This window comes from Mytilus californianus, unplaced genomic scaffold (assembly GCF_021869535.1).
Source record: "Mytilus californianus isolate M0D057914Y unplaced genomic scaffold, xbMytCali1.0.p SCAF_1, whole genome shotgun sequence".
NCBI lineage: Eukaryota > Metazoa > Mollusca > Bivalvia > Mytilida > Mytilidae > Mytilus > Mytilus californianus.
Genome location: NW_026262581.1, coordinates 107905612 through 107933007, shown reverse-complemented (window position 1 = coordinate 107933007; position 27396 = coordinate 107905612). Strand labels below are relative to the sequence as shown.

Sequence of the window (27396 nt, the reverse complement as noted above, 5' to 3'; positions counted from 1 at the left end):
AAAAACAATGGAATTTTAATATACAAAAAAAACAAAAAAAAGAACTGAGGAATATCGTGGGGATATAGGAGTTTGGCAGTTTAAAGCAGTCAATTAACCAAGGGAGCACTGTAACATTAAAATCATAAAAAAAATTACATAATTTAAATAAGTAAATTTAAATAACACTAAAGTAACAACCTTAATAATATGGTCTGTATATAATTTATCGAATTAAAACAGCAGGAATTTTAGTGACTAGAAGTTTCATGTAGTCTCATCCTGTCTCTTTTCTTCTTGAGAAAATTTCCATGAAATAAACATTTTTTCTCCATTCTTTACTTATTATAATGAGTCAGAAACTCAAAGACAAAATATCTTGAATATATTACAGATAGTTTAGCAAAGCTTGTACAGCTTGTTACAAAACAATTTGTGTAATTTTTTTCATTCTGTAGCCTGGGATTATCTTGAATGCTGGATTTCACTATGTTAAATTTAGAATTCATATAGATATCAATTCAACAAGTACCATGATTACATGATTGGTATAATTTAGAGTGTCCTTAATCTATCAACAATTTTTTTTTCAAGGGTTTATCATTCAGACATTTATGATATGAAAATGTTTTAAATATATCAATATATAACAAAAATCAATCTGGTTCCAATGAAAACTATATATGATACTAGAGGATAGATGAATTATTCAGTATGTTAATACCAATTTATAGTTCTTTTATTGCGAACCCAATGAAAGTTTTCCACAGTGCCATCTCTATCTTGACCAGGTATTTAAACTTTTGCAAGTTCACCTGTCCTATTGAAGGAATACAATAGCTATTTTTCTCTGTGTAGTTTATTCACTGGGACCTTTAAATTTCTTCTAAGAGAAATCTATCACTCATTGATAAATTTACCTGGGTAAAAAAATTTTCTCATATATAGACAAAAATACTTTTTTATACTCATTAACTGCGTGTGATGATGTATTTATTCAATATTAATAATATATTTTCATTCAGTTTAATATAAACATTGATTCAATCATAAAAAGTTGATTTCAAACAAAAGTTTTAAAACATTGTCATTTCGGGCCTTTTATAGCTGACTGTGCAGTATGGGCTTTGCTCATTGTTGAAGGCCGTACAGAGACCTATAGTTGTTAATTTCTGTGTCATTTGGTCTCTTGTGGAGAGTTGTCTCATTGGCAATCATACCACATCTTCCTTTTTATATTTTATTAATGTTTCAACTTTGCATCACTGTTTACATTCAACCGATTGAAAATATATTATCAATATTGAATAAATATAACATCACATGCAGTTTTGAGTATAAAACTTGGATGGAGAGTTGTCTCATTTGCACTCATACCACATCTTCCTATATCTATTTTCCTCTATTTACAAGATTTTTTTTTTACTCAGGTAAATTAATCAATGAGTGATAGATTTCTCTTAGAAGAAATTTAAAGGTCCCAGTGAAAAAACTACATGGAGAACAATAGCTATTGTATTTATTCAATAGGACAGGTGAACTTACAAAAGTTTAAATACCTGGTCAAGATAGAGATGGCACTGTGGAAAACTTTCATTGGGTTTGCAATAAAAAATACCAATTTTCCAATCAAACATACACCAGAAATATGCATAGAATAACTTTTCACCAATTACTTTTAATGACTGTGTTCTCTTCATTCATATCAAAGAAGTAATGTGCTAAGTAGTTGCTAAAGCAACTGCTTCATTGTATTTTCATCTTTTGCAATCAACCATGTCCTCTAAAACTGACATGTCGCTTTCAATGGATGTATCTTTTCCATTGGTCAATGAAGTATCAGATTTGTTGGTCAATGAATTATAGTCAACATCCTCCAGGTCTGGAAAATCGCTCATTAAGGATGACAAACTGAAAGAAAATGGCAAAGAAATTCTTTAAAGGAGTAGGTACGGTAAGACCCCTTTTTGGCCCCAAAATATAGCAATTTTACAAATTTGTTAAAAATGTAAACTTTTAGCTATTTAATGGAAAGTAGAATACTGTTGTAACAAAAATATGAGCTGTTTTTGACAATCCAATGCACATGCATCAGATACTATCATCATTTATCATGCAAAATTACTGAAATCTTCACAATTTTAGCATTTGTGTTAATTTTCCAGTTTTGTCTAAAATGGAAGTGGCCGCACTTGTGTTCAGTCTTCATATTTAAATGTATGTTGTAATTGAAGATAATACATAACATATATAAAGGTTGAGACTGAACACTGAACACGAATGCGGCCAATTACACTATAGACAAATAAATTGCTTCGCCGAGCACAGCTGGATACAGTTTGGGCAAAAATGGACACAATATTCGCGCTTGATACAGGTCTGAATTTGGATTGTAATTAAATATATCAAGTTTTTTCATATTTAAGCTGAAATTTTAGCGTCTTTAATGACCAAATCAGTTCAAATCTTTTACACAAACTCATTGAATTGACTAAAGTAGACACTTAAGTGTTTAAAAAATGTCAGTAATCTTTCATCAGATGTACTTCAAATTTTAGGCCAAAATTAGCCCTTACCGGACCTTCTCCTTTGTAAACAGAACCATCCGTATTGGTAAAGAATATTAACACCAAATATGCCTCAAGTTTAATATAAGCATGTTGGACCTGGATTATATGCATGTACCTTTAAACAACATCAGGTAGTGTCCCACAGCTGTGTAAAGATTAATCAGTACCACTCTAGCTGTTTAAGAGGAGTTGTGGTTACAAGACACACTAAAACTTGGTTTGCAAAAGGGGGGGGGGGGGGGTTATTAACATATTAACAGTACATAATAAAGAGGGTAGCATCAACATAGTTTATTTAATAATAAATAAATAACAAGATAAAACTGTGCATTATGTTTTACTAAGAAACCCTGAATAAACTAGCAGTTGTTCTGTTACATTCCATATCACATCCACTATAAAAGTAATGGAAGATTATACAATTTCTGAAAAGTGCAGTGGTTTTTTTCTTACTTCAAATAGAAAGAAGACTAGAGTAGAACCAAAGGAAAAGTTTTTTAGATAATTAATCTATAATTTTTGTATGATTTTCAAAACTTACCTATCTAAATGTTCCCTCACCTGCATTGCTTTCTATAAACTTACCTATCTAACTGTTCCCTTGACTGCATTGCTTTCTATAAACTTACCTATCTAACTGTTCCCTTGATTGAATTGCTTTCTATAAACTTACCTATCTAACTGTTCCCTTGACTGCATTGCTTTCTATAAACTTACCTATCTAACTGTTCCCTTGACTGAACTGCTTTCTATAAACTTACCTATCTAACTGTTCCCTTGACTGAACTGCTTTCTATAAACTTACCTATCTAACTGTTCCCTTGACTGCATTGCTTTCTATAAACTTACCTATCTAACTGTTCCCTTGACTGAACTGAACTTACCTATCTAATTGTTCCCTTGACTGAATTGCTTTCTATAAACTTACCTATCTTACTGTTCCCTTGACTGAATTGCTTTCTATAAACTTACCTATCTAACTGTTCCCTTGACTGAATTGCTTTCTATAAACTTACCTATCTAACTGTTCCCTTGACTGAATTGCTTTCTATAAACTTACCTATATAACTGTTCCCTTGACTGAATTGCTTTCTATAAACTTACCTATCTAACTGTTCCCTTGACTGAACTGCTATCAACTTTGATTCCATTACATTCCTCTGTATGTCTTCAACTCTAAAGAACGAGAAAATCTAAATCAGCAAATAAATATCCCAGTAGGTGTCTTTATCTATGTCTGGGTTTTAATATTCTTTTGGAAAATGGTAAAAGTGGTCTTAATCTAATATTAAAATATCAATTTTAAGGCAATTGTTCTGTATTTGAAATTTATAATCAGTTTTTGCCAAGTTCATTTACTGAACCTTCTTTCCATTCAAAAAAGAAAAGAGAAAAGTACTATGAAATAAATGGGGAATGTGTCCATGGGACAAAGATGATGCCCCCGCTTGCATATAACGATATAAAGGAACATAATTCAAGAATGGTAAAAGTGATGCAACCCAAATTTATACTTGATCTGAGTTTTGAGGTAATTAGCATTGTGTATAAGTTTCATAACATTTGGTTGAGGCAAACTTAAGTTAGAGAACGGAAACAAAAAATTCAGGAATTTTTCCATTTGTAGAGGCATAACTCTAGAACGGTGAAAGTGACTCCACCAAAATTTATACTTGATCTGTATTTTGTGGTAATAAGCATTGTGTATAAGTTTCATAACATTTGGTTGAGGCAAACTTAAGTTAGAGAACAGAAACAAAAAATGTATGAGAGAGATATTTTTGTAAACATGATCAGCTGTTCTATCTAGTAAGACTCGGATTAATTACAAACATTACCTCAAATTGACATCTGTGATAAACTGTTTTCTTTTAAGAGTCTTTTCTCCTATGGCAGGTAATGGTGGTTCTTGGGTACTTAATTCCTGACACAAAAATGAAAAGACAGATAAAGTATAATATGCAAACATCATTGGTTAATACAGCATTCAAAGTCTTAAGCAGATATTGAACCTCAATTGTCCTAAGATTCATATCTTGTTAGAAATACTTTACTTTGACATAAAAGAATTAATTATTCTTTAAAAGATTATGAAAAAACTTAAGGAATTCTACATATAAAATCTATAAATATTTTTTATGTAAATATATATATTGTGTCAATACACTGTAAGAATCCTCACCTTAAATGTCTGTACAAGATCATCAATAGAAGAACCAGCTTCACTTATATATACATCCAATTCTGAGGTCTTTTTCTTTCCTTGTTTAAAAAATCTACAAATATATTTTCTATATACACTAGTATCATAATGCAACATCTAAAAGAAAGCTATTTCATTTGTTTACTTTACTCAGCTATTGATTGTACTTTCCATTAATACAAAATGTTTATTCAACGCTTTTTCATTTACAATAAATAAAAAAATTTAACTGTGAGTGAACTCACAAAATAATACTCATGCCCTGCAATAGTATTTGCATATTCAAAATTTATAAAAACTAAGTCTAAAATTTAAAACAAAATGAAAAGGACCAAAAAATGATTTTACAGTCTTCTAGGAGACAGAGTCCCCAATAACATGTAGGAACGGGATAATATTCCTTGGTGCACATCCTCAGATGGTGTTCAACGACTGTTAAAAGTTTCATCATTATCTGTCTGGCTAATTAGGAGTACTTGTGCTTACAAGAGACTATTACAATGTACCACATATTGCAATATTGAATTAAGTTTAATTATCTCCCCTTTAACATGTAGAATCAAAATCATCAATGGAAACATATTCCTGTATACACATCCTCATTGTGGTTATACAGATATTTACATCTAAATTATTCACGAAAAGAATTAAAATTTCGAAATTCATGTTTTATCTAAGTTTTATATCAGTAATTCTGAGCATTATTCATCTATATTATTAAAGCATTACCTGTTCCAGACAATGAAATCTGAATGTTCTTTCTCTAATTCTGTTTTACTGATTGTCATTATTTTTTGTATTTCTTTGCAATGTTCCAGAATGTTTTTCCTGCAAAAATCATAAACATTTTTAATGCAACTGACATGTTTTAAAATTATCTCAAAATTTTTAAAACATTAAAAAAGATTCAAATATTAATTTTGTCTGAGAATATATGAACTTTTGGATTTTCACTATATCTGACTGTCTGCTAAGTTCTATATCAATTTCCTGAATAAAAATAATAAAAATAAAACAAAACATAATAAAACATTCCTTGCTTAGTTATGAGTCAAGTTTAAAACAAGAAATTTCAGACTACAACACAAATTGTATTCAAGGTACAGAAATAATGGCACACTTTATCAGTAAACATATAAAAAATTCAGTTGGACATTCTAACAAACTAACCTGTCAAAATTATGCATATATTCTATATGTACAGTCATACGTTGTCCTCTTCTCTCAGCAAATTTCTTCAGTAGTTCTTCTGATTGTACAATATGTCTCCTTACTTTTCTCTCACTTGGAAAAAAAAATGCTACTAAATACACTTCTCTCATAGTGCAAAGTTTACAAATTGAAACAGCTGTATATTATGTTAAGAAATGTTATTTTACTTAATAGCTTAAGGCTAAATGTTTTACTACTGGCTTTGCATTTATGGGCAATACTGTTTAACCATTGACACATTTTGTTTTCCATTATAAACAGTTCATTCATTTCTGTCAAAATGCAGAAGGCACAAATTGGTTTTCAGATCAGTATAAAAACTGAACTGAGAACTTCTATCCAGATTAAGATTATCAAAAATGTAGATGTTCCAATTAAACATTTGGAAACACCAAATGTAAAGCATTTCCAATAGTGAAGGTCATTTCACATACCTATTAAAGCCACATAAAAGTATCAGGGAAAAGAAATGGGTAATATCTACTTTGTATTCGTGAACAAGATACAGATCTTCAGAGATTATTTTAGAAAAAAAAAAAAATTTTGGGACGTACGGACGGACGTATGGACGTAAGTACAGACGGACAAGGGTAAAACTTAATGCCCCCACCGCTACGGGGGGGCATAATTAAAATATTTTTTGTGGCCTTTTATAGCAGACTATACAGTTTTGGTTTTACGGCTGCCTATAATTGTTTACATCCACTTCATTTGTTCTTTGGTTAATAGTTGTCTCATTGGCAATCATACCACATCTTCTTATTTTTTTATATTAGTGTTGCTCAGCCTTTAGTTTTCCATGTTGTGTTTAGTAGACTGTTGTTTGTCTTTTTGTCGTCCTTCGTTTTTTTTGCCATGGCATTGCCAGTTTGTCTTCGACTTATGAGTTTGAATATCCCTTCAGTATCTTCTGCTTTTCTTTTGTACTCTCACGTTAACTTAGGAAAGTTGATACATTTTTCGTTTTCCATCTTGTCCATTCTTTCTATAAAACAGTTTATATTTGTCTTTTGAAAATATAACATACTGAAAGTATAGCCATACCTATCTGTGTTATTTTGTAGACAGTTTGCACATGGTTTCTGTCCTGGAAATAGTTTTCTCTCTTCTGAATATAATCCAGATACTTCTGACATTACCTTCTCACATTTTTGTACTCTGGCTTTTGTCTAAAAATATTATTGTTTCAAATATTCAAAACAAATTAATTTTGAATAAAATGCTTCGCTGGGCGCAGCTTGATACGACCGCAGAGGTCGAACCCTGAACAGTTGGGGCAAGAATGGACACAACATTCAAGCTTGATACAGCTCTGAATTTGGATTGTGATTAAATATTTGACACAGCATAGGTTTCTGACACAGAAAGAATGTGGTCTAAGAACTTGAATTTTTTTAATTTACCTATTATGGTCCAATGTCCAAAATCAAAATACATGGTTAGATTCAGCATATCAAAGAACCCCATATATTCAATTTTTGTTGAAATCAAACAAAGTTTAATTTTGGACCCCAACTTGGACAAACTTGAAAACTGGTCCCATAATCAAAAATCCAAACACATGTTTAGATTCAGCATATCAAAGTACCCTAAGAATTCAATTTTTGTTAAAATCAAACTAAGTTTAATTTTGGACCCTTTGGACCTTAATGTAGACCAATTTAAAAAACGGGACCCAAAATTAAAAATCTAAAAACACAGTTAGATTTGGCATATCAAAGAACCCCAATAATTCAATTTTTGATGAAATCAAACAAAGTTTAATTTTGGACCCTTTTGACCTCAATATGAACCAATTTGATAGCGGGCCCACAAATAAAAAATCTAAATACATGGTAAGATTCAGCATATCAAAGAACCCCATATATTCAATTTTTGTTGAAATCAAACAAAGTTTAATTTTGGACCCCAATTTGGACCAACTTGAAAACTGGGCCAAAAATCTAAAATCTAAATACATGTTTAGATTCAGCATATCAAAGAACCCCATATATTCAATTTTTGTTGAAATCAAACAAAGTTTAATTTTGGACCCCAACTTGGACCAACTTGAAAACTGGACCCATAATCAAAAATCTAAACACATGTTTAGATTCAGCATATCAAAGAACCCCAAGAATTCAATTTTTGTTAAAATCAAACTAAGTTTAATTTTGGACCCTTTGGACCTTAATGTAGACCAATTTAAAAAACGGGACCCAAAATTAAGAATCTAAATACACGGTTAGATTTGGCATATCAAAGAACCCCAATAATTCAATGTTTGATGAAATCAAACAAAGTTTAATTTTGGACCCTTTTGACCTCAATATGAACCAATTTGATAGCGGGCCCACAAATAAAAAATCTAAATACATGGTAAGATTCAGCATATCAAAGAACCCCATATATTCAATTTTTGTTGAAATCAAACAAAGTATAATTTTGGACCCCAATTTGGACCAACTTGAAAACTGGGCCAAAAATCTAAAATCTAAATACATGTTTAGATTCAGCATATCAAAGAACCCCATATATTCAATTTTTGTTGAAATCAAACAAAGTTTAATTTTGGACCCTTTGGACCTTAATGTAGACCAATTTGAAAACTGGACCCAAAATTAAAAATCTAAATACACGGTTAGATTCGGCATAACAAATAAATAAATGTGGTCAAAGATTTTACAAATCTAATGCGCCATACTGGTCTTCCTTTATAAATATGCATTTCTTTAAACATAATTTAAAAGCAGTGTAAGGGAAGTAACCAAAACGTTGTATTTGGATTACCTCCCTTACACTGTTTTAAATTATCTTAATTGTTCATTAACCATTACTTTATACATAATTTAAAAGCAGTGTAAGGGAGATAATTTCAATGATGTATTTGATTTATCTCCCTTACACTGCTTTAAATTATGTTTTGTACTAAAGTATTTGTCCATTAATGAGGACAACCTTGTTTTTCCCCCTTTTTTGCCCCTAATTCTTAAACGGTTTGAGCAATAACCCCCCAAAGCAAATCCTAACCATCCCTTTGTGGTATGGAAACTTGTAGTATAATTTCAGAGAAATCCATACACTGTTCCACAGTTATTGTCTGGAAACTAGAAAATGCTTATTTTTTGTCCCTTTTTGGCCCCTAATTCCTTAACTGTTGGTACCATAACCCCCAAAATCAATCCCCATCTTCCTTTTGTGGTATTGAACCTTATGGTAAAGTTTCATAGAGATCCATTCACTTAAACTAAAGTTAGAGTGCGAAAACTAATGCGTCTTCGGACGATGACGACGACGACGACGCCAACGTCATACCAATATACGACCACAAAAATTTTTTTGCGGTCGTATAAAAATGGAAGCAAAATTTGTAATTTATTTTTCAGAATAGAAATCTATATCATAATACAAGATTTTTAATACAGCAATAAAACATGTGTCAAAATCAGCACCCTCACTTGTGAAATCTTAAGGAGTATACATATTTCATGATTATTATTTCCAGTGCCTTTAGTTTTTAAATCTTAAATTTTTGTGTTTTAATAACAGATCGGTGATTATCTCTGCTAAATTTATTCTTTTCTAGACTCTGGACGATGTAGAGCTTGTATGAATACTTGTCTACTGTTGAAGGCCATATACAGTTGACATCTTGATAGTTTATTTTTTGTGCTGTTGGATTACTGTCTCCTTCATGTGTACCAATCATCTCCTTTTATTCACATAATTACATATATTTTCTCAAACTGTCACAAGACCTACTGCTGTTACAAAACAAATTACACTCGTAAAACATCAAAAGAATTATTACTTCAAATGATTCACATGGATTTATCTAAATTGAACAGCTATCTGTTTATAAAATTTGTGTCAATCTGAAAAGACTTGATCAAATAAGAAAATAAGTGTATTAAAATACATGGATGAATCTACAATAAGAACTTACAAAAGCAGTCACAACTTCAATGTTCTGTTTAAAATCAGTGCAGTTCTGTTTATACATACCATTGTTGTATCATCTTCAGCTTCATCCCCTTCCTTAGTTATAGCAGTAAATTTTTCTTTCTTGGAATGTTCTGTTAAGCTGCTGATATCACTAAGTCTTTGTCGTAGGAAACTTAACTCTCTTGAGAAGACGTCCAACTTCTGTTCATTATGCTTTCTTTATAAATAAAACAATTATTGAATACTATTATTTTAAATTAAGCATTTAATCAGATATGCAAAAAATATCAAGACAAGTAAGCCTAAAACTAAACTCTTTTTTATAAACAATCTAGTACATGTATAACAATAGACCTGAATGAATTTATGAAAGTGAATACTTCTTTGGATTAGTTTATTTATATATTTAAAGTTTCTACTTTATTTGTATTCATAAACTTAATTTAATCATTTTAGACATATACTAATGATATCCCTGTTTTAATATCAGTAAACAAGAAGTTTATGAGTGATGAATCTAAAAACTCATCACAAGGTAAAGCCTGATAACAAATTTCAGGAAGCTCTTAATGGTAGTTCCCTAGAAAAATGTGATGAAAATTTCATACATGGCCATTATGTGTTAGAATATATAAGTAATCAGTAAACAGGAAGTTGAGGAGCAATGAATTTGAAATTTCATTACACGGTAAAGTATGTTTACATGAAGATTGATAACAAGCTCTTATTTGTAGTTCCCTTGAAAAATGTGACTAAAATTTCATACAGGGCAATTATGTGTTAGAATATATAAGTATTTGATAAACCGGAAGTTCATGAGCAATGAACCTGAAAACATAACAATTGGTTAAGCATGTTCTCATGAAGATTGATCACAAATTTCAGGAAGTTTTGATTTGTAGTTCCTGAGAAAAATGCAATAGAATTTCATGGGACTGACAGATTTACGGAGAGAGATATAACAGCATACTCCCTCCCTTGGAACAGTGGTACAATAAGTTTAGGAAAAGAAATTAGCACAGCTTTGAAAATACTGAAAGACATATAAAATCAGTTTGAATCAAATGAAATGTAAAAAGGATCATCCTAAAACATGAGACTTAATCAAAAAATGGGCTGATTAAGGTAATTTAGAAATTCCTTTTCCTGTATTGAAATTAAGCACGATTTCAAATGAAAAACATTGTCATTTTCCTAAATATATCCCATACCAAATGCCTCCACATAATTAATATTGGATATTTTAGCTTTAGCTTTTTAAGTCCTAATCATATAATAAAATGTTAGAGTTACCTGCTGATACCAACAGTTTGCTGCAACAACTTTTTAAACAATTCCAGTTTCTTTATTATCTTCTCCATTAAAAACATTTTTGCACAATGAATTTTGGCCACTTGGTAATCTCTATTTATATCATAAACTGTTCGTTCTGTCAGTTCAAAACATGGCATAGCCTCATCTGAAACCATTGAATACTTTCTAAAATATTACCGTTCTATGCTATATTCAGTTTACTTTCGACTGTTTTATATTTGTGGATAAACATTATTTTAAGCAGCACATAGTTAGTGTTGTGGAAATGAACTGATAACTATTTTATATTTCAGCCTCTAATAAATAAACTTAAATTAAATTGATTTCTATGAATGCATATGCTTATTGTCAGAAGTTCTGTGCAAAATATTGGTTCCCCATCCTAAAAAAAACCATAACTACAATAAAACTTTGAACCCTATAAAAACAATCTGCTATAGGATATCTTATAACTAACAATTTAAAAAATAATATCTTCGATATTGAGTATCTGAAAACATACCAAACACTACATGTTCCCAAGGTTCATAACTAATGCTGGCTATTTCCTCTTTATTAGATACATCTAATATAATGAGTGGATTCTTGTAATCAGTGGAAAAATTTTGAAAAACACAGTCTGTTTCAGATAAAATATTGTTCAAATGATTGTCTGAATATAATACAAACTGGTTAGCATGGGTAATATCCGTCTCTGATGAAATCATATCCTTAAGTTCCCTGAAACTAAAACAAAAGTAAGAATTAAAGACTCTAGTACTATACTATTTAAAAATAAATGGGGAATGTGTCCATGGGACACAGATGATGCCTTCACTTGCATATCATATAAAGTTATAAAGGGGCATAACTGAAGAACGGTAAAAGTGACGCTACCCAAAGGAGTAGGTTCGATAAGGCCCAAAAATGGCCCCTTTTTTTAGCTTAAATTTCAAATTAGGATTTATTGACCAATGTCACAATGACTCATAGCTAATACAGTGACTAGATAGGAAATAAGCCTTTTTGTTGAAAATTTACGTTCCTGCGTTTTATTCATGACGTCACAAATAGTACTCATTTTGATTTTCCACGAAAAAATCAATGAAAATGGGTAAATTTCCATTGATGTTTGGACAGGAAACATAGAGCGCATACATTGACAAAAAAGATCTTTTAAAATAATGTTTGTAAAGACATTTTACATGTCTAACTTGAATATTTAGTTTGTTGACGCCTGCGCTCTATGTTTCCTGGTCCTAAATTTGATTGAAAGTCGGCCGATTTTGTCAAATTTTGCCAAAATCTCTTATCTTGACCTATTTGGGATGTAAAAATCAATGCTTTAGAAGAAAACTTTGACACAAATAGTTCTATTTAACTTTCTCACATGTCTTTAAGTCAATTTAAAACATTTTTTATCTTGAAACATTGAACATTATAATTCGGCCCTTACCGAACTTATTCCTTTGTACTTGATCTGAGTTTTGTGGTAACAAGTATTGTGTATAAGTTTCATAACATTTGGTTGAGGCAAACTTAAGTTAGAGAACGGAAACGAAAATTCAGTATTTTTTCCATTTGTAAAGGGGCATAACTCTAGAACGGTTAAAGTGACACCACCAAAATTCAAACTTGATCTGTATTTTGTGCTAATAAGCATTGTGTATAAGTTTCATAACATTTGGTTGAAGCAAACTAAAGTTAGAGAACGGAAACGAAATATTCAGCTATTTTTCCATTTGTAAAGGGGCATAACTCTAGAACGGTTAAAGTGACGCCACCAAAATTCAAACCTGATCTGTGTTTTGAGGTAATAAGCATTTTGTATAAGTTTCATAATATTTGGTTGAGGCAAACTAAATTTAGGGAACGGAAACCAACTTTGGGACATATGGACGTACGTACAGACCGACAAGGGTAAAACTTAATGCCTCCTCCGCTACGGCAGGGGCATAAAAAAAGTATCATTTATGGCCTATTCAGCTTACAAGTTTTCTTTTTATGACTTTAAATAGATAGCTATTGATAGACTTAATTTGAGTTGGATTTATTTATTTGGTCGCCATATGCATGTTGGAGGGGAAATTGGTTCATATTTTTTTTTGATTCACCAAATTAAAACATGTGGTACAAGCCAATGCTTAGAAGAGGTTCTTAATCTTAAATCATAGTGACAATTTATAGAAGTCTTGAACAAATTAAAATTGTTCAGAAAACAACTTTTTTCTGAAACCTAGCAGTCAGTATAACAAGTTGAATCTGGTTGATTTATGAAGGAATCTACGCATGTTAACCTCCACTATGACTGCAAGGGGAAATAAATCTTTCTAAAATTACTTCATTTGAAATCTATCTTTTACCATGGTTCAGATTTTATCTGATAATCATAACTGATGCAATTTCCAGTGGTTTCTGTTCTTCTGATATGAAAAAAGTTAGTCCAATTGAATTGGAAGGAATCTATGTCAGAAATTCTATTTAACACATAAATGATGGTGTAATATTATTTGAGCAGATCCCTGCCGATTAATTTCAGAATTATTAAAAGACAGGAATTCCATATGGAATAAAGTGATACTTTACATTTATATCTATGTATTGCATATCAAGTGAGCAAACTTAATCATGAAAATATCTACAAGCACTGAAAATTAGTACCTGCCTTATACAGTACTGCAACAGTGTTAATTTTTTTTTAAATCATTAAAGGCATGTTATTTTCTTACCATTTATCTGGTCTCTTTGTTTGATTGTGATATGTTCAGATATAGATAAATATCCATTTCTTTCCAATTGCTAACAATATGATCTGAAAGGCTTTGTTGTTTGGTAATTTGTATTCTAATACTAAATAAATCAGTTTTTTTCAGAAAAATATACAAAAATATTTTAAAAATGCTAAACATTATTAAGGGCTGTTGCATTAAAAATACATGGTATGCAGGTAAGGCACTTTGCATATAGAATAGCCACACATAGAAGCAATCTTAGAAACCTGAATTTATCTTAAATGTGCATAACATAATATTTCACACCCACCCATACTTGAAAGTGTAGTTGCCTTCCCTGGGTTCCATGTATGTTTTAATGGAACACACTGAATATCTAATGACGAAGTTGTAAATGATTTTTTTTTAGAGTGATTCCTAAAGTTTGGACATAACTTTACCTCTCATCTTTGGGTCAATGTTAGGTTGCATAAGATAAGGTAAGAATAAGTCATAGTCAGATATGGTCAGAGAAGGGTTGAAAGGTTGTAACATTTTTATTTTGAGCAATATTGTCTGTAATCCCCAAAGACAGAGAAAAAATCTACTTACCAGTGCACAATTTTGGGATTGGTTTTAATTTTTACCTTGTTTCTTGATTTACATATAATATGTTTCTTGTACAGGTATTTGGATAAAACAAATGAACTGGTTTCCTGCTTAATAGTTCATCAGCAGCATCAAAAAATTCTTCAAAACTCCATATTTTTGTTTTATCATTTTCCAGTAGATTTAACAGAATGGTTTTTATACAGGTGTTCATAGATCTGAAATAAAACAAGCATTCTGTGAGTATTGCATGGCAATACATAGTCCCCTACTGGTTACAAATTCATTGTAATGGAACGAATTTCTAACTTGATCTATAACTTGTCATGGTGTAAACTACATAAAAATATCAAGTCAAAATCTTCAAGCATGACAAAAAAAACTGTTGAAAACTGATTATTTAAGTGAATTTTCTATGTCCAAAGACCATAACTCTGCACAAAATTATCAGACTGGAACAAAATTCCAACTTGATCTGTAACTTGTCTTGATAAAACTATATACTAATTATCAAATTAATATCTTCAAGAATGACAAACAAACCTACCACTAAATTCTTCAAACAATTTACCAAAGAAAAGGAAAAAAATCCAAAATGTCATTTTATCTTTTAATAAAATGCTCCGCAGGGCGCAGCTTGATACGACCGCAGAGGTCGAACCCTGAACAGTTGGGGCAAGTATGGACACAACATTCAAGCTTGATACAGCTCTGAATTTGGATTGTGATTAAATATTTGACACAGCATAGGTTTCTGACGCAGAATGAATGTGGTCTAAGAACTTAAAAATTTAAATTGGACATTCACCTATTATGGTCCAATATCCAAAATCTAAATACATGGTTAGATTCAGCATATCAAAGAATCCCAAGAATTCAATTTTTGATGAAATAAAACAAAGTTTAATTTTGGACCCTTTTGATCTCAATGTGGACAAAGTTGATAACGGGGCCCAAAAATCAAAAATCTAAATACATGGTTAGATTCAGCATATCAAAGAACCCCATATATTCAATTTTTGTTGAAATCAAACAAAGTTTAATTTTGGACCCCGATTTGGACCAACTTGAAAACTGGGCCCATAATCAAAAATCTAAATACATGTTTAGATTCAGCATATCGAAGAACCCTAAAAATTCAATTTTTGTTAAAATCAAACTAAGTTTAATTTTGGACCCTTTGGACCTTTATGTAGACCAATTTGAAAATGGAACCAAAAATTAAGAATCTAAATACACGGTTAGATTCGGCATATCAAAGAACCCCAATAATTCAATTTTTGATGAAATCAAACAAAGTTACATTTTGGACCCTTTGGACCTCAATGTGGACCAATTTAAAAATGGTGCCTAAAATCCAAAAACTTAATACACGGTTAGATTCAGCATATTAAAGAACCCCAAGAATTCAAGAATAAAACCCCATTGAAATTGATCAAGAAATAAGCAATTTATATGAAGTATCTTCTTTTGCACAATACTGTACAATTGACAATTTCTTGCTATTGCGCAATATTGTGCTATTGGATATTTCTTGCTATTGTGCAATACTGTGCAATTGAAAATTTCTTGCTATTAAAATTTCTTGCTATTGCACAATACTTATTATATAATAATTTACACATCCTGTTTGGTGTGTATCTCCTACCATATCATTATTATTTGCTTTTAAATATAAATCAGAAATAACCAACTTAAAATGAAAAATTCTAAAAGAAAAAAAAAAGGAAAAGAAAAAAAAAGAAAAAAAAAAAAATCCCCCCCCCAAATTTTTTGAACCCCCTTATGATTCATCACCCCCAAACTCAATCCCAGCCTTCCCTTTGTGGTATGGTACCTTGCAGTACAATTTCAGAGAGATCCATACACTTGAACACAAGTTATTGTCTGGAAACTAGAAAAATGTGTTTTTTGGCCCCTTTTTGGCCCCCAATCCCTAAACGTTTCGGGCAATTACCCCCAAACTCAATTCCAGCTTTCCCTTTGTGATATGGAACCTTGTAGTACAATTTCAGAAATATCCAAACACTTACACACAAGTTATTGTCATGAAACTAGAAAAATGCTTGTTTTTTGCCCCTTTTTTTGGCCCCTAATTCCTAAAATTTTGAGGCAATTACCCCCAAAATCAATTACAGCCTTCCCTTTGTGATATGGAACCTTATGGTACAATGTCAGAGAGATCCATACACTTACACACAAGTTATTGTCTGGAAGTTACAAAAATGCTTATTTTTGGCCCCTTTTTGGCCCCTAATTCCTTAACTGTTGGTACCATAACCCCCAAAATCAATCCCAACCTTCCTTTCGTGGTATTGAACCTTATGGTAAAATTTCATGGAGATCTATTCACTTAAACTAAAGTTAGAGTGCGAAAACCAATGTGTCTTCGGACGACGCCAGACGACGACGACGACGACGCCAACGTCATACCAATATACGACCAAAAAATTTTTAATTTTTGCAATCGTATAAAAATCTTTTAAAAAATGAGTTATTTCCCTTTGAACAGAAATCTACTAATTAATAAGTATTTCATCAAAAATTTAATTCTAGGGAAAGGGCTTTAACTGAATAAAGAGAAAAGCTAAAATCATGAAAATTGAACTTGACCTGTAACTTGTCATGATAAATCAATAAACCAAATATCAAATCAATGTCTTCAAGCACGAAGAAAAAAAGTCTGGAAACTGATTTGCCGGACTGACAGATGGACAGACAGACAGACGGACTGACGGAGTGCAAACCTAAAATCCCCTTCGACTTCGTCGGTAGGGGACTAATAAAAGTAGGTCTAAAATCATTAATGTTACAATTTTTTCAAAGTGATTACAATGTTATTTGTCTCTGCCAATTGAATGATGAGGACATTTGAAAACCACATATTTTAAAATAAAACCAACATTAAAAAATTCTTCATTCTAACACATATAACTTTCAACCCTTCCCTGACCACATAATACATGATACATTGAACTGCTTGATTGTAAATTAACTATGTGTAAATATCTGTTTTTGATTGTATTGTAATTTGTATGTGAGGACCTCATGGAAGATTAGTTTATAGTAACTAACTGTGTTTACCCTCTTTAAATAAAGAATTTATTATTATTGTCGAGCCTTCGACTTTAGTCTAATAAAATGCTTCGCTGGGGCGCAGCTTGATACGACCGCAGAGGTCGAACCCTGAACAGTTGGGGCAAGTATGGACACAACATTCAAGCTTGATACAGCTCTGAATTTAGATTGTTATTAAATATTTGACACAGCATAGGTTTCTGACACAGAAAGAATGTGGTCTAAGAACTTGAATTTTTTTAATTTACCTATTATGGTCCAATGTCTAAAATCAAAATACATGGTTAGATTAAGCATATCAAAGAACCCCATATATTCAATTTTTGTTAAAATCAAACAAAGTTTAATTTTGGACCCCAACTTGGACAAACTTGAAAACTGGGCCCATAATCAAAAATCTACACACATGTTTAGATTCAGCATATCAAAGAACCCCAAGAATTCGACCAATTTAAAAAACAGGACTTAAAATTAAAAATCTAAATACACAGTTAGATTTGGAATATCAAAGAACCCCAATAATTCAATTTTTGATGAAATCAAACAAAGTTTAATTTTGGACCCTTTTGACCTCAATATGAACCAATTTGATAGCGGGGCCCACAAATAAAAAATCTAAATTCATGGTTAGATTCAGCATATCAAAGAACCCCATATATTCAATTTTTGTTGAAATCAAAAAAAGTTTAATTTTGGACCCCAACTTGGACAAACTTGAAAACTGGGCCCATAATCAAAAATCTAAACACATGTTTAGATTCAGCATATCAAAGAACCCCAAGAATTCAATTTTTGTTAAAATCAAACTAAGTTTAATTTTGGACCCTTTGGACCTCAATGAAGACCAATTTAAAAAACAGGACCCAAATTAAAAATCTAAAAACACGGTTAGATTTGGCATATCAAAGAACCCCAATAATTCAATTTTTGATGAAATCAAACAAAGTTTAATTTTGGACCCTTTTGACCTCAATATGAACCAATTTGATAGCGGGGCCCACAAATAAAAAATATAAATACATGGTTAGATTCAGCATATCAAAGAACCTCATATATTCAATTTTTGTTGAAATCAAACAAAGTTTAATTTTGGACCCCAATTTGGACCAACTTGAAAACTGGGCCCATAATCAAAAATCTAAATACATGTTTAGATTCAGCATATCAAAGAACCCCATATATTCAATTTTTGTTGAAATCAAACAAAGTTTAAATACTGGGCCCTATCTTGGACCAACTTGAAAACTGGGCCCATAATCAAAAATCTAAACATATGTTTAGATTCAGCATATCAAAGAACCCCAAGAATTCAATTTTTGTTAAAATCAAACTAAGTTTAATTTTGGACCCTTTGGACCTTAATGTAGACCAATTTAAAAAACAGGACTTAAAATTAAAAATCTAAATACACGGTTAGATTTGGAATATCAAAGAACCCCAATAATTCATTTTTAGATGAAATCAAACAAAGTTTAATTTTGGACCCTTTTGATCTCAATATGAACCAATTTGATAACGGGTCCACAAATAAAAAATCTAAATACATGGTTAGATTCAGCATATCAAAGAACCCCATATATTCAATTTTTGTTGAAATCAAACAAAGTTTAATTTTGGACCCCAATTTGGACCAACTTGAAAACTGGGCCAAAAATCAAAAATCTAAATACATGTTAAGATTCAGCATATCAAAGAACCTCATATATTCAATTTTTGCTAAAATCAAACAAAGTTTAATTTTGGACAATTTGGACCTTAATGTAGACCAATTTGAAAACTGGACCCAAAATTAAAAATCTAAATACACTGTTAGATTCGGCATAACAAATAAATAAATGTGATCAAAGATTTTACAAATCTAATGCGCCATACTGTGCAATTAAAGATTACTTCTTGAAATTTTTCAATATTTGAAACTTGAAAAAAAAATAATATTTGAAGAATAATTCTTTTTAATTTCTGAAATCTGAAATGAGAAAAAATTGACCCCCCACAATTTCTTTTTATCCCCCCCCCCCCCTTTTTTCCCCAAAAAAATTCTTTCCCTCAAGATATGGTCATAATCTCAATTCAAATTTCCAATGGAGTTGGCAACCATAATTACCCATTTAAATTTACCATAGTGCTAACTTAATCTATTTTATAATAGAATTAAAAATATAGTGTCAAATTTTTCATATGGATTTTTTTGTAAAAAAAAAACATGCAACATTTGCAGATATTTTTACTGGTCTTCCTTTATAAATATGCATTTCTTTAAACATAATTTAAAAGCAGTGTAAGGGAAGTAACCAAAACGTTGTATTTGGATTACCTCCCTTACACTGTTTTAAATTATCTTTATTGTTCATTAACCATTACTTTATACATAATTTAAAAGCAGTGTAAGGGAGATAATTTCAATGATGTATTTGATTTATCTCCCTTACACTGCTTTAAATTATGTTTTGTACTAAAGTATTTGTCCATTAACCAGGACAACCTTGTTTTTCCCCCTTTTTTGCCCCTAATTCCTAAACGGTTTGAGCCGTAACCCCCCAAAGCAAATCCTTACCATCCCTTTGTGGTATGGAAACTTGTAGTATAATTTCAGAGAGATCCATACACCGTTCCACAGTTATTGTCTGGAAACTAGAAAATGCTTATTTTTGGCCCCTTTTTGGCCCCTAATTCCTTAACTGTTGGTACCATAACCCCCAAAATCAATCCCAACCTTCCTTTTGTGGTATTTAACCTTATGGTCAAATTTCAAAAAGATCCATTCACTTAAACTAAAGTTAGAGTGCGAAAACCAATGTGTCTTCGGACGACGACGCCGGACGACGACGACGACGACGACGCCAACGTCATACCAATATACGACCACAAAATTTTTTTGTGGTCGTATAAAAAGCGACACACATAGCCATCCTACATTCCGTCGGCATCGTCGTCGTTGGCGGCATCCACAAATATTCACTCTGTGGTTAAAGTTTTAGAAGCTTGTTTATGATCATAAGATAGTATCCAGAAGTAAATTTTGTAAAAAATAAAATTCCTGTTTTTCCGTATTTTACTTGTAAATGGAATTAGTTTTTCTGCCGGGAAACATTACATTCACTCTGTGGTTAAAGTTTTTAAAATTTTAATAATTTTCTTAAACCCCCTGGATTTGTACCAAACTTGGACAGAAGCTTGTTTATGATCATAAGATAGTATCCAGAAGTAAATTTGTTAAAAAATATTTTCCTTTTTTCCGTATTTTACTTATAAATGGACTTAGTTTTTCTGCCAGGAAACAATACATTCACTCTGTGGTTATAGTTTTTAAAATTTTAATAACTTTCTTAAACTCTCCTGGATTTGTACCAAACTTGGACAGAAGCTTGTTTATGATCAAAAGCTAGTATCTAGATGGAAATTTTGTTAAAATTTGTACCTGTTTATCCATATTTTACTTATAAATGGACTTTGTTTTTCTTTCAGTTAACATTAAATACAGTCTGCAGTTAAAAGTTTTTAAAACATTTATTAGATTCATAAAATATCCTGGATTTATACCAAACTTGACAGAAGCTTCTTACAATCAAAATATAGTATCTAAAGGAATATTTTTATAGATTTTTTTCCTCATTTTTGTTGAGCCTGCGATTAACAGCAAAAGTAGGCGAGACACTGGGTTCCGTGGAACCCTTACGAATTTTTATTAATATTATTATTATTATATGCTTGAAAATGTTTTTTTACACAACATTAAAGGGGCATTAGCTGTCAAATTCATTTTCACCGATTTGACTCAAATTGTCATATTTGATTTATAACATACTAAAATGTTTATTCAAATTACAAAAAGTCTAAAATAAACAATAAACAATGCATGGACTCGATAATATGTATCAACATTTTGAGTGTATTTTTGTCTAGACGTCATCTAATAAACCATCAAGATGACCTCTGAAGACTGCCAACGGTCATATAACCCGATATAAATATGAATATGAATATAAACAGATAGCGACCATGTGTAATTAGATTTTTCTAGGTCTATTTGATTTCATATTGTAGGTTAAAAAGTATGTTTATCATCGTGTTTACCTGTATAAGAATGATTTTTTTTGTGGATCAAATCAGTCAACCAAATGGTTAATCCTCGTTTCAGTTTCAATGTTGACATTCTTTTTCTTTTAATAGCTGAATACATGTGTAACCTATCTCCAGCTAAGGGGTTAAATTGGAGGTTACATGAATACGGATTCAATGAGATCGAATTATTCACTTGCAAGTGAATAATTCATCAGCGATGTTTCTAAGCTTATTTTGACAAAATTGAACCAAAGTGGCTGCTAAAAGCAAATTATTATTTCACTTTATCACTTTCATTAATGCTTGAACAAAAAGAAATCATATTTTAATTTTTTGTTTATCTCGTAGCTAATGTCCCTTTAAGAATCTATGTATTCAAATAGATTGCATTTTCATTTCTGTGAAACAGAATTATCTACCAGTGAGTGAAGTTCCAACTAGAATCATTTTTCTGTTCTGGAATACCTGAGAAAAGTGAGGCAAAAATATTTATTGGACAAAGGGACTGCAAATAAAGTGGGTGCAATATGGCCTTTCCTCCTAGAGTAGAGGTATAATTTCAGATTATTTTTTAGTATCTGTGACTTTTACATTAGAAGTGCTGACCTCAATATCAATATGAATCTTTCTCTAATCACAGTTTGACTATGAGCCTAGTATCTGTTACCTTGGAGTATGATTATAATCCAAAGTAATGTTCCCTGGTTATCAGTTCAAATCTAAACTTGTCAGAATTTTTTCAAACCTTTTCATGTTCATGGATAAATAAGAAATAGTTGTATCATGAGTTTTATGGGTTTTTTTATGTCAGCTATCTATGTTTTTAAACTGAGGATATATTTACAAAATATCCTTATGACGAAAAAGTAGAAAACTACACGTTACTTTGACAGCCTGCATGTTTTGGGGAGATTTTTACTCCAGTGAATACTTCCACCAGCAGATATCTGATCCCCTGATATAACACCAGATTCTTTTCCTGAAATCATCTCAAACCTGAAAATATCAATAGAAAGGCATGATAATAGCTTATCCAACAAGAAACTTTTACATTTAACCTCTTTGAGCATAAAATACAAAATAATAGGTGATGCTCACAACTTCACACAGCCTATTCTTGAGCTACCACTTTAACCCATGTGACAAAGAAAGAAAATCATTAACTTCGAAAATATCTTTAAGTTGTGGATTCTAATTTTTGTTGATAGGCAAAATTATATTTTGCAAATGGGTTCATAAATTTTTGGTTTTTGAAATTTACAGAAAAATGTGCACTTGGTAGTATAAAAGATTTTCTTGTTTAGTGTTCTAGAAAAGTTGGTTTTCCAAGTTCAAAATAAGTAAGCTTGTACAGTACAAGGAAATTCATGACAAACTCTAATTTCAACTTTTAAAGATTTTAAAGAAATTATCACAATTCTATTTTTGATAATTATTATTCCTAATAAAACAATGAAAAAAAGGGTCCAAAGTAGATCATACATAACATCTTTATCATCCCGTCCAATGTATGGAGAGAAAGGAACTTTGCCTGTAACTGTATGGTAAAGTGTGGCTCCAAGACTCCATAAATCAGCTGCTATAGTAAATGATCCAACACCTCTTCTTCTATCAATGAAGGCGGCTTTATATATATCTGGATGCTGGTATAAACAATTGAAATTTACAGATCAGTATTAGCATTTTGAAATAATCAGTGTTAAGTCTTTTACTCATTAAACAGAGTTTAATAAAATACCCTTTAATAATACTATTGCATGAAATACAATCTATATTTATTTTAACTATTCAATTACAGTCTTCTTTGAATAAAAAAAATGCAGAAAATCTATATGACTTTTTTTAAATAACTTCAAGCTGCCATAACCTTTTAAAAGTTGCTTATCATTTATTGTAGAAATATTTGATGGTTCAATAAACTGCATACACATATCAACTTATTAGAATAAAAACAAATTACTTTTCAATTTAAAACATGATACTATGTCTTTTGGAAACCTGAATATATACTTTAAATGTATGGTTAAGCATTAGCTGATATTTTTTTTTTTGCTTGAAAAGTCTTGTGTCTGAAATAATACTTATCACTTAAATAGTTAAGTTTACTCCTTGTTATTGGAAAAAACAAAACCTCCCTTAACTGAATACATATTTGAGTAATGATTGACTTACAAGGTATTCATCTGTTCCAACTAATGACACAAAGAAATCATTGTCATTAAGAGGTTTAGCAGTACCAAAGTCAGAGAGTTTGTAGATATTTCTGAAAAAAAGAAAAATAATTTTTATTACATATTATTTAAGATAACAGCAAGACTTTCAGTAAGCAATGTTTAAGTTGACATTTCACATCATATATTTGCTTGAACTAAATGCTGCAAACATGAGTTTCAATAGTAGCTAGTTTTACAATATATACACTTTTAACTTGTTGTGTATTTAATGAGAGATGTGGTGTGAGTAATCCTCTGTATATCTTCCATCTGTATAAGTTTCATTCCAATCAATCAAGTGAAATCAAGCTACCATCCAGAAACTATTATTCTTTATGTTTTCCATTTTTAATGCTGTTGCACATTTTTGTTCTTACCTCATTGGGATTTGAACCCATGCTTCTGTGACAGAAATAAATGTGCTTAAACTAAATTCATAATTATATCTAATCACATATCTCTATTTTTACACTTTTGTCTTTTTAATAGATATCTCACATTTAAATGAGGTTATCAACCTCATAAATATATTTGTCTTCCAATTTCATTTCATCTTTTCATGAAACGTTTGCCACTGGTTGTTAAGAAAACACCAATCAATACATCATCTTTTAGCATGTCACTCTTACAATAAAAAATATCAATACCTGCTATCTTCCCCTATGCAAACAAGAATATTTCCAGGTTTAATATCTCTATGTGAAAATCCATGCTTTCTAAGATGTTTCATACCAGAAACTGGAAATAAAATAAAATCTATCAGTTAACTCTCAACTACATTATTTTCAAAAGTCCCTTTTTATTAAAATGAGCTCAATCAATATGAGAAAGAACTTGCACTAAATTATTATTACTTGAGAATTTACATAGTTTGTGACCTTGTTGTTGTTGCAATCAACTGAGTGATCAAAATAGACAACAATCATTTATACATATTTTTAATAGGATCCGAACAAAATAGAATGTTTTATGTAACAAGCTTCCATGCAAATGTTGATATATGTCATTACTAAAGAAGTTTTCATATCAAAGTCTTTTTTGTTATATAGCTAGGTGTCACTTTTATGAAACGTTTGAAATAGATGAATAGATTATTTTCACCACATTATATTACTAGAAAACTTTCTCTAGAAATTGAAAAGGTTGAAATTTTTTCACAAGGTGGTCTGTTTGAAGAAATGAATTAAAACTACAACTAGAAAAACGATTATTGGTCCATTGGTATTGTGAAATGATAAAGCCTCAAATATGCATAGTCTGCAAAACAAACCTAAATGAGAAAACACTCTGAGGAATTCTTCTTCTTCTAGCCCTGTAATATTTTCTGGTTTCCTGATTGAATCCAGTAAACTTCCTCCCTCACATAACTCCATAACAATTACATCCTTTCTTTTACACTGTAAAATGAGATATGACAATATAAAAACAATTTTTTTCATGTGCATGTAAGGATTTTGTATCATGAATTAATACACCAGATCCTTTTTTTCATTACATTGACAGAGTTTGTCTTCTGTCTTTGTAGAAGCCACAGAAAGTTTCCCCTAGCTTTAGTTGTATGTTTTTGTGTTATTAGAGTTGTTGCATATCGATTCTTGGGTTAATTCCTCTTACATGTATGTGTACTACTTCAATCTTCCTCTAAAATTCTGATATGTTTATCAAATTGTTATGTAGACCATCCAAATTGTGTGTCTTATTCACACAAAATTTCCTGCCAAGTCAGTGGTTGTCCTTTGTTGCTGTATATTATATTTGTTTTTCGTTTATTGTGTTATACATAAATCAGTCTATTACTTTTCTTCTTTGAATTGTTTTACATTTGTCACTCAGGGGCATTTTATATCATGCTGTTTGATATGAGTTTTGCTCATCGTTGTCTGACATGGCTGAAGGCCGTACAGTGACCTATAGTTGCTTACTTCTACATGTACGTCAATAGGTCTCTTGTGGAGAGTTGTCTCATTGACAATCATACCTAAAGATGAGGATTTAAACAACTATAAGTCACCAAATGACCAAAACACATACTGTATAGAAAGCTATACAAGGTCTTGGTATGACTGATTGCTGTTTGCTTTATGTCTAGGGTATATATTTCATGCATGTTCAGGACCTTGGTATGACATAGTGTTAAACAATTCAAAAGAAAAAACCAAAGGCCTAATTCATGATCTACTTAATTTAATAACTTACATCTTTTTCACATTTATAAAACATGACAATATTTGGATGCTGCAGTTTACTTAGTGCATCCATTTCTCTTTGTGTCTGCAAATTATATTTCTCAAACATCTTCAAGGCATGAACCTCCCCACTGGACTGAAACAAGATAATACCAATAATAATAACTATTGTAACAATATCATTAGCAGAGCGAGAAGTCTGAAATTTGTATATTCTTTCCATATATTCAGACCCAAATCGTGAATCTGAAATTACAGAAAAGATGACATCTGTCATCTATTTGTGAACATGTAAACCGTGACAAGAATGACATTAAACTTACATATCAGATGTGAACATAATATGTTTAACCCTAAACACCAACAAAGCTTGTGGAGATAATGTTTGTTTATATTAACTGATTGATTGGTGTTTAATACCATTTTCAGCACTATATTCAGAATACAGAATATTGTGCTATTTTGTGGGTGGTCAGTTCTTATTAGTGGAGGAAGTCAGAGTTCCCCAGAGAGAACCACAGACCTTCGGTAGGAAAACTGACCATCCTAGTAAATTAAGATTGGAGTTGAGCGCACCTGCCATGTGCAGGATTTGAACTCACAACCTGAGTGTTGACAGGCTAGTGATACTGGTTTATTTATAAATATGGCAGTAAATTATTTATAAAAGTTAAAACATTAACATCACCTTTTTAATTTGTGTATTAAATGTGTGTACATTTCGAACAACTGGAGAAGGAAATGTGTCCCATTAAGGATATGTTCAAATTAGAAATCCTTAATGGGACACATTTCTTTCTCCAGTTGTTCGAAATGTACACACATTTAATACATTAGATGCACCAAATGCATATTCTTCAGTATTTAGGCTGCCAAATCAAAATCACTGCAGGCACCGAATCCTAGAGATTATAACATTACAAAATGGGAAATTTGTATTTTCATTAACAAAATAAACACAAAACAAAATATCAAGAAATGGGACCAAAAACTCAACTGAAAATTTTCAAATCTTAATCCCCAACTCGGCAACTGCGTGATACTCTGTCACAGGTCTGTATAGTAGTTATTATTTACTAAAAATTTGTATCATTTCAATACCTTATGTATTCCTTTGTATATGTTACCCTGAGCACCACGACCTATCAAATCTTCCAATGAATATACATGATTTTCTGTGTCGAGGAAAACCTTTTTGTGTTCCATCTTTGCTTTGGATTTCGTATTTCAGGAAAACCCCTTGATACTATTTATAAGAACAAGGGAAATAATTTGTGTATACATACAATGAATTTCCACCAACTCGTACCTTTTCTATCTCGTACCCAAAATTTCTATATTCTTCTTCTTCGGTTA

General features: G+C 31.1%; 1 protein-coding gene and 1 long non-coding RNA gene across 3 annotated transcripts; one reads left to right on the top strand and one right to left on the bottom strand.

The window, feature by feature from the left end:
- Positions 1–867: 867 nt before the first annotated feature.
- On the bottom strand, positions 868–27274 carry LOC127729555 (serine/threonine-protein kinase TBK1-like). 2 transcript variants are annotated; one of them, XM_052237381.1, is made up of 18 exons: positions 27142–27274; positions 26051–26176; positions 25125–25251; positions 24502–24592; positions 23814–23904; positions 23124–23284; positions 22527–22637; positions 14540–14719; positions 11705–11928; positions 11182–11347; positions 9949–10105; positions 7009–7133; positions 5923–6036; positions 5482–5580; positions 4732–4825; positions 4388–4473; positions 3654–3725; positions 868–1890 (listed from the first exon to the last, which is right to left on the bottom strand). In XM_052237381.1, the coding sequence occupies exons 1-18, from the start codon at positions 27244–27246 to the stop codon at positions 1737–1739; spliced, it is 2283 nt and encodes a 760-aa protein (XP_052093341.1). In that variant the 5' UTR covers positions 27247–27274; the 3' UTR covers positions 868–1736. The 2 variants fall into 2 exon arrangements, with proteins under 2 accessions (XP_052093341.1, XP_052093349.1); XM_052237389.1 differs by lacking the exon at positions 868–1890 and adding an exon at positions 3459–3477.
- LOC127729747 (uncharacterized) lies at positions 14726–18627 on the top strand. The gene is made up of 2 exons (XR_007994820.1): positions 14726–15251; positions 17776–18627. It is a non-coding gene; the product is annotated as an uncharacterized LOC127729747 (long non-coding RNA).
- Positions 27275–27396: the final 122 nt, after the last annotated feature.

What these genes read in the sequence shown, in the direction of transcription:
- LOC127729555 (XM_052237381.1), bottom strand. Translation starts at nt 27,246, where the DNA reads ATGGAACACAAAAAGGTTTTCCTCGACACAGAAAATCATGTATATTCA. An exon ending in TTTATAAATGTGAAAAAGAT is followed by an intron (nt 25,252 to 26,050) that starts GTAAGTTATTAA and finishes CTCATTTTACAG; the next exon opens with TGTAAAAGAAAGGATGTAAT. An exon ending in GATTTCATTGTCTGGAACAG is followed by an intron (nt 4,826 to 5,481) that starts GTAATGCTTTAA and finishes ATATATTTGTAG; the next exon opens with ATTTTTTAAACAAGGAAAGA.